Source organism: Corylus avellana, chromosome 2, assembly GCF_965113065.1.
Source record: "Corylus avellana chromosome 2, dhCorAvel1.hap1.2, whole genome shotgun sequence".
NCBI lineage: Eukaryota > Viridiplantae > Streptophyta > Magnoliopsida > Fagales > Betulaceae > Corylus > Corylus avellana.
In genome coordinates this window covers 34,113,227-34,122,136 of record NC_142491.1, presented here as the reverse complement: position 1 = coordinate 34,122,136, position 8,910 = coordinate 34,113,227, and the positions used below count along the sequence as shown (strand labels likewise).

At 31.0% G+C, this 8,910-nt stretch overlaps 1 protein-coding gene across 1 annotated transcript; it reads right to left on the bottom strand.

Annotated features, from left to right (window-relative positions):
- Window positions 1–5,733: 5,733 nt before the first annotated feature.
- LOC132167936 (cell wall / vacuolar inhibitor of fructosidase 1-like) lies at window positions 5,734–6,389 on the bottom strand. Its single transcript, XM_059578984.2, has one exon. It carries the CDS (start codon window positions 6,335–6,337, stop codon window positions 5,828–5,830), a length of 510 nt encoding a protein of 169 aa, XP_059434967.1. The 5' UTR covers window positions 6,338–6,389; the 3' UTR covers window positions 5,734–5,827.
- Window positions 6,390–8,910: the final 2,521 nt, after the last annotated feature.

The following is an 8,910-nucleotide window of genomic DNA, read 5'->3' as shown; positions in this document are numbered from 1 at the left end:
GTTTGCATATAAAGTAATGGTAAAGTAATCTCATTAATGGGGTTGTTTCTTTTGCCCAGTTTTGCTAGTATGAACATGGAGTTGCGTTTACATTTAGAATATTCTATTAGCTTCACCTTTTGAGATAAGCATAGATCCGGTTGGAACCCGTCTTTGTCGGATTTGGATCCCCTCGTATTTTCTAAAAAATAAGATTCCTATATTCTAAAATCTGAGTCATTCATTTTAATTAATTGTTTAAACAAATGCAGAAGTTTGTGTTATTGAGACAAGTGGATTTGACATATTGAAAACTAAAATTAATTACATTGATAACACACAAACTTTTGTATTTGTTTAGACAATTAGATGAAATGAATTGTTCAAATTTTAAAATATAAGAATCTTATATTTAGAAAATATAAAGGAATTTCAATCCGTCTCTGTCATTTATAGATTGAGATCCCTTAATTTTTTTTTTTTTTTAAATTTGAGATTCTTAAATTTATAAATTTCAACCATTCATCTCATCTAAGGGTTTAAAATAAGTCATGTTTCAGCATTTAATAAGGAAGCTACTAAACTTATGTTTCATTGAGGTAGCTTCTTAATTAAATGCTGAAACATAACTTATTTTAGACCCTTAACAGCTCACATTACTTTTTCCCGATAAATTCCGAAAAAAAGTAATGAATCTCAAGCATTACTGATCATCAAGTGAAGCATCATATTTCTGTGGTCGCCTACCATTCTTAAGCCCCTTGATTGGCGGTATTTAGTTTAGAAAAATGCCAACAATTAGCATCATGTGAAAGGAAAAGAAACAATCTTTAATTGGGTGTTGTCTTTTCAAATGAAGTTACAAAAAATCTTTGAGATCCAATTGGTGTACATAGTTTGCTGCATATTTGGTCTTTTATAATAAGGTTTCTCGTGATTGAGCTAATTAATTAGTTCTTATTCTCGTGATTGAGGTAATTAATTAGTTTTGTTACACCCTCCGATCCGATCCATTCCGGTACAAAACGATAAGGAAATTTCCGCTGCGGCTTCATTGTCGCTTTCTCAAACTCTTTCTAAACCTTTAATTATTTTATGTTCAATCAATTTGGATGTACCAAATTTTTCATTTTTAATATTACTTTTTTATTTCTGTCACCAACTTACAATCTACGTCAACATCATTGCCATCATATATATATATATATATATATATATATATATATATATTTTCCTTGTCACTACAAAAGACTACCATTTAATATGCTTATTTGAAAATAGGGTAAAGTTCATCTTGCCGGAGCGGATATAAGAACATTTTTAGCAGTGTTTTTAAACTAATTTTTTAGTTAAATTTAGCTATTTTATTAACTTTTCTTACTCCAATAGATACTGTAAAATAAAAGATTTTTCTATTATTTGCTAGAGTGAATTTTCATATTTACAAGTTACTGTATCAACTTGTAAGTAATATTTTATTATATTTTCTCTTTCTTTTTATTTTTTTAATCTTTTCTCTTTCCTTCTCTCTTTTATCTGTTTTTATGGGGAAGACAAGAAAATGATAAAAAATTAAAAAAATAATACTGAAAAATAATATTTAATTAGAGTAGATAGTTAAAATAGATGTTCTTGTTAAAATGTGTAGTGAAAAACTAATAGTTAAAATGAAAAAAAAAAGTTGTATTTTGAATAATAAAATAAAAACTCTTGCCCCTACTATTTTCCTCCTCCTTCATGCTCTCCTTCTCATACTTTTCCTCTTTTTCTCACATTTTTCCCATTGTTTCTCTCTCTCTCTCTCTTTTGAGTAGAAGAGTCTCGAAGGCCCACTTTCCTTTTATTTTTGGGGGGTCAACGCACCACATGGCAATTGGATTCTTGAATATTTCAACAGTATTGTCCACTCTTAAAAAAAAGAATTTTGATATGAACACAACACAAATTTAACTCATGACCAATTTCTCTCCTACGTGTAAAAAAAATTTGAATTTTAAACCAAACAAATTGTTTTTTTTCTCAAATTTTCAGAATCCCAAAATCCTCTCAATCAATTTTTTTTTTTTTTAAATGACACGTAAGAGAGAAGTTGACTGTAAGTTGAATTTTATGTTGTGACCTTAACATTTTTCTTAAAAAAAAAGTCTTTTGTACACAATGCTTATTCGACCACTAATTCTTGCTCTAAAATTTTTTTTAAGAGGACAATAAAGAGTACTACAATTTATTAGAAAATGTAGAATATATTCTCTAAATGTGAAGTAAAATTACTAACTTCCCTTTCCCTCTTCCCTGGTGTTCGCTTAGATTTATTTTTAGGAAAAAAACATAAAATTAGTCTATGTGGTTTGCTTGATTTGTAATTTGGTAAATGTCCCTGTGGTATGCCAAAAAAATAATTTAGTCCCTACAGTTAAATTTCGTTCATTGACTTAACAAATTCTGATAGCGTAAAATGTTAGAGCCAATAAAATTGTGATACTTGTCTTATTTAAGTTAGTGTCAAACTAACAGAATCTGTTAAATTAGTTGACGAAATTTGACTGTAAGGACTAAATTATTTTTGTGGCATGCCTCAAGGACTTTTGAGTTCATTTTTATACCATTTGGAGCTAATTGTAAATCATGTAAACTACAATGACTAATTTTACATTTTTCCATTTTTTTTTTTTTAAAAAAACAAATAAACAAGTAAAAAATACCATCAATATGGTAGAGACTACAATAAATTTGAAAAATAATTTTAAAATAACTTTACTCTTCTTTAGGGAAATAAACTAAAAAAGGCATTAGATGTTATTATGAACAAAAATAACTCCAAAATAATTGCATACCATGGCATGGATAGATAATCAAATATTAAAAGCAATTAATTGGGCATACAATACATTTGTTTGGAGTATTTAAAATAAAAAAAATAAAAATAAAAATAAAAAAGTCTTTAGGTTTTGGGTAACCACTAAAAAAAAATTATAAAATTATTTTATATTAATTAATTATTAATCCCACAACCTGCCCCTACAAAAAGAAGATCCTAGCTCGGCCACTGCGTATCCCTTCAAACTACTACCTAATTGACTATGTTCCTTCCAAATTTTCATTTGAGATAGTGTCTTCCCTCAAACTACTAAAAATTGCTAATGTCTCCTTTAATGACAAAAATACCATAAATGAAATAAAAATATTTTTTGAAAAAATACAACTATTTTTTTTTTCAATTTATTAGAGTATTTTTGTCTTATTAAAAAAAAATTTAAGGTCATTTTTATCTTTTTGCTGTCATTGTGGGATATTATCAATTTTTTTGATAGTTTAGGGAAACATTATCGCAATTGAAAGTTTGGGGCATGTGGTCAATTGAGTGGTGGTTTGAGAGAGGTATAGACTTTTCCCTTGAAAATATGAGTGTTAGGCAATAATATAATAATCGCTATGTTTGCCAAAGAACTGGACTGGAAAGAGGACCTAAAGTCTCAAAACCCCCAAAAAAATCTTACATTATTCATCTCAAAATTAACATCAACTTCTTACTTTTTACATTACATCAATCACTTTTTATTACTATTCAAATAAAAAAATCACTATAAAACAATTTTTTTTTTCATTTTTTCATATAAAACATTCTTACTTTTTTTCTCACATCAATCAAATCTACTATAGTTCTGATCTACTTCATTTATCAAGTCATTTGCCAAACATAGCCAATAATAAAAAGAATAGTAAATAATAGAGTAACGTTACATACTACACCTTCATCCTACTCTCATTCCATTTGGTTGATGACTTGATGTTGCAATGCCCAACAAAATCTAAATTTATTTACAAAATACAAATTTTTTATTTACCCTCACATTTTCTACAAAATTCTAACATAATATGAGACGGGGGAGAGAAATATTTTGTATTAAAATATTGGATAGGGAAGCTGGTAGCACCGTAGTTTTCCCAATGTTTAGGGAATCAATAAAAAAGCTGTTGCGTGTAACTTTTTGTTTTTTGTTTATATATATATATATATAGATTTTCTCTATATTTAGGGAAGGGAATAGGTTATATGGAAGCTGTTACTAGTGCTCTTAGAAGAGCTTTAGGGTGAGTTTGGCATTAGGATTTCGTAGACAACAAGTGAGTACAATTTTAAACCAAATCACAAAAAATGAATAGGATTTGAAATAGACTGAACAACTAGAAGGTTAAATTCCTATCCCAAGCGGGGAAAAAAATTGTATTGAAAGCAGTTATTCAAGCAATCCCTACATATAGAGTTTGTGTCTTCCAACTGCCTAAGAATTTGTATAAGGACATTAACTCGATAATTAGAAATTGCTTAACCACGGGAGAGAGAGACTGATGAAGTGGGGATGCAAAGGAGAAGTGTTGTGTTGGTTCTGCTGAGGGAAGATAGAAAGCAGGGAGCATTTGGAGGGAGTTGTTGAGAAAATGTTTAATTGATGACCCAAGAACAAAATGGGATGAAGTGCAAGAATGTGGCATAACAGAGGTGAAACAAAAAAGTTTCTAACCGATTAGTTGTACTAAAGTATATGATGAAAACGTATGAAGGCAGAAAGCTAAGATAATAAAAATAAACGAAAACTTCACAAAGGTCTTCTGAACTACTGCGCGTTTTGAGAAAATCTCCTTAAATTTTAAAAACTCTCAATTTTACCTCCTTGAACTTTTAATTTGATGCAATTTACCCCATTCATCAATTTTTGCCTTTAAACCTTAACGGAAACCCCTAAAAAGATAAAATTACCCTTCAATTTTCGTTTTTTTTTTTTTTTTTTTTTAAAAAAAAAGGAATTGAAAAAAAAAAGGGTTACAAGATGGTCCAACCGTGGGTCACATTGTGATTTTTTTTTTTTTTATAATAAATTTATTTATTTATTAATTTGAAATAAAGGGTAAATTTAGACTTTTATAAAAAATTCAGGAGTATAATGGCTATTTTATCACTTTTAACGTTTAAAAATTGACGAAAGGGATATATTGTATCAAATTGAAAGTTCAGGAGGTGAAATTGAGAGTCTTTAAAATTTAGGAGGTCTTTTCAAAACGTGTGCTAGTTTAGGGGTTTAAATTTGAAGTTTCCTTTAAAAATAATATAAAAATAAAAAGGCAAAAATGCAAAATCAGTGCCTTTGATGTCACTGATATGCAATAAGCTCCATGTAATTTTAAAATGTTGTGAGAGTTCCATGTCGTATGCCAAAAAAAATAAAAATAATAATTAATCTCTACTATCAAAGTCCGTCAAAAAAACTTGATGGATTTCATCAATGCAAGAATGTGGCACACTAACGAAACTCGTCAAGTTTTTTTGACAGAATTGAATACTAAGGAGTAATTTGAATTTTTTTCTTTTTGTTTGCATACGACACTAAGCTCTCAAAACATTTTAAAACCATGGAAACTTGTTGCAAATCAGTGAAACTCGAGGAATTGATTTCTAAAGAAAAATTGTGAAAGTGCAGTACTATTACATGACATTCGAATAGTACTGCTTGAGCTTAAAGCAATGTCTGGACAATTGCTGCAGCCACAGCATCAACATCATGCACAACTTTGTTCATAAACAATTTTCACATCATTTGCACCTTCTTCAGCAAATCCACGATTATCTTTCTCCAAAGCTTCAATGGCTCCCCTGAAGAAGCCCATTAATGCATGTGCTTTACAGTTTCAGTTGCCTTGGATTTTATTACATCAACCATTACTATTTTTTTATATTAAATATAACGTTACAATATATATATATATATATAAAGCTTACAACAACATAACGTACTTTATTCTCATCATGACATCCATGAACAACTAGACACAAAATCCAACAACTTCATGCTTAAAGCAAGTTCCTGACAATGGCTGCAGCCACAGCAGCGACATCATGCACAGCTTTGTTCTTTTCAGTCAGCGGAGAGCCGTCACCGGAGAAACCGTCTTCGCATGAACCAGCCTCGTTGGCAGCATCATTTGCACTCTGTTCCGCAAATTTAGGATTCCCTTTCTGCAGAGCTTCAACGGCCACCGGTACATCGCCCTCTATAACGGCTCTGTAGTTGTCTGCGCAAGACCTTAACGGCTGCTTTAGCTTTGGGTTTCCGTGAAGAAGGCCGTTAATATGGTTGAGCGTTTCGGTGGCCTTGGTCTTGAGCACGTCAACCATTATGAGGGCTAGTTCTGTGACGTCTGCGCCGGAGCTCTGAGGCTTTGATTTCAGAGAGGAGATGCAGAGATCGTAAAAGGGTGTCTGCCTGCATATTCGCACAATCAAATCGCCGTCCGGTGGCTTCGCCGCGCATTGGGTTGACGCGACATGAACAAGAAAGATCATGAGCATCAAAAGTTTCATTTTTTCAGAGGAAGTACAGAAGATTATTGAAAGATAGAGCAAAAAAGGAAGAGAAACCTTCAATATATAGAAGATAAAAATAGAGAGCGTTAAAATAATGATTAAGTACGTCTTCGTATAAGCTTAAGCTTTTGACATAAGTAATGATTTAAGAGCATTTACAATCGCCTTTTCAGATAAAAGTTAAATTTTAGGGTAAAGTTCACTTAACCTCCTCAAACTGCCATCCTAATGATAATCTACTCTCAAACTACCATCCCAACTATAAACTATCATCTCAATTACAATCTACCCCTCAAACTATCAATTGCGACAATTTACCCCTCCAAACTACCAAAATAATGACAATATACTCCCAATTTTAACAAAATGATAAAATTACCCTTACTAAAATAAAAACAAAAATACTAAAATTTAATTTTTTTTTTTTCAAAATTTTAGGGGTATTTTTGTCTTATTGAAAATTCTATCAGGGTAATTTTGTCATTTTGCTAGCATTGGGGGGTGCATTGTCATTTTTTGATAGTTTGTGGAGTAAATTGTCGTAATTGATAGTTTAAGGGGTAGATTGTCATTGGAGTGGTAGTTTGAAGGGGTTAAGTGGACTTTACCCTAAATTTTAAGAGAAAAATTCACTTTAAGAAATTTAGAGAACCACTTTTAAAATGAGTCAAATATCAAACTCTCTATACATTTTAATTAAATATTGTTATTTTATTAGTTTTAAACCAATTAAGAGCATTCCCAGCAGCTTCCTCATCATTTTCCCTACATGTAATTATTCAAACTACATTTTGCTTCCCTATGTCAAAATACACTACAATAACTTCCCTTAATCATTCCCTATATCATTAAAATATTTATTTTTTAAAATTATATATTATATATGAGAGGAGAGAATCGAGAAGAGAGAGAAACCTTTTTTTTTTAATTATTATTATTTTTTATTTTAATAATCATAAGGATTGCAATAGTGGAATATAATGTAGCGATCCTCATGGTTGAGACTCATTTGGAGAGTCTGCTGTCGGACCTTTTCTACGATTTTTTAAACATATTTCCTACACATAGAGAACGGACTCCCTTATATGAAGAGTCTGCTGGGAATGCTCTAAGAGATAAAAAGTTAAAAAAAAATAAGCTTAAACCAATTAGATAAGAGTTTTTTTTTTTTTTTTTTAAAGAGTTAAATATAAAGTAGAAAAATGAAACTTGTTAAATAGGTGTTTTCATGAGTTTTGCTAGATTTTTATTTTTTAGAGAAACGCTAAATATAAATAGCCCATTTTGTGAATGCTCTAACATGGTATCAAAGCAAAAGGTCTTAAGTTGGAATCTTGACTCAGTCAAATCACCAAATTTCAATTAAATATTTCACGTGTTAGGTCTAACCCCTTAAAAATAGAGTTTGAGCACACACGTTAGGGAGAATGTTAAAGTAATAATTAAATAATTAAATTTACTTCTTCTTATAAGTTTAAACTTTTGAAATTAGTGGTAATTTAACGAGTAGGAAGAAAACAGATTTTTTAGGGAAGTAAAATTGTCATTTTAATTTTGAAATAAGTTTACTCCTAACAACATATATGTATGCTTTTTTTTTTTTTTTTTTTTTTTTTAAGGGGAGAAGGGGACTACAAAGGTGTATGATTCATTCTAGCTACAAAGAAGTTTTTTTTTTTTTTTTTTTTTGGGACAACTTAATCTTGATATTCGGCTAAGGAAGAATTCAAGGAAGTAATGATTCAAGGAAGTCCATTACTGAGAGAAGTGGTGATCTCGTCTGATGGCTAGTCCGCTCCCACTACGCGCCGGAGTGCAGTAGATGAGCACCTTAGCGCGAAAGCTGTTGCTTGTTTCATGACTCTTCATCAGGTTAGCGCATGACGTGCCTAGAGCGTCAGGTTGTTTCCGCGCTACCCCAATCCAACTTTGATGTTACAGACAAACAATGACGAACCCAATGGCCCCGCTTCAGCCCCCTCCAAAAAAAAAAAAAAAAACAAAACAAAATATGGTTAAAAAACATTATCATTTCTCTTATTTAGAATTCATCGTTGTATAGAGCTGATTAAAAGAATGAATTTTATTATTTCTTTTATTTAAAACAACAATTTTATTAGATTATATATATGGCGCAAGTATAATTCTATTCATATGCCTATTATGTCCTTATCGTTCATTTCTAAAGCTGAGAAACTAAGAAGCAAGCGCGCCTAATAACTTCGAAAAAGGCACATATGGAGATAGCGTAGCCGCTATTGACGTAGTCTGGAGGTGCTTAGCGCAACATATTTAAGGCTACCGTCTTCGGCACGCAAGCCCAAGGAAGTCAGTAGTCAGTAGCTACACTTTGCTCCAAACAAATCATATGAGCAAAAGCAACTACTTCACCTGAAAATACTAGTCTAATTCTTTTTCTGAATACAATTTTCAAATGGGCAAATGTAAAAAAAGAAAACCCAAGGAATGCATCTTTCGAGTTTACAACTTTACAAGCACTCTTCAAATTTCTCTCAAAACCCATGACTTTCAGCTTCTATGATTTCTCCTTTTTACTCTACTTTTGATCC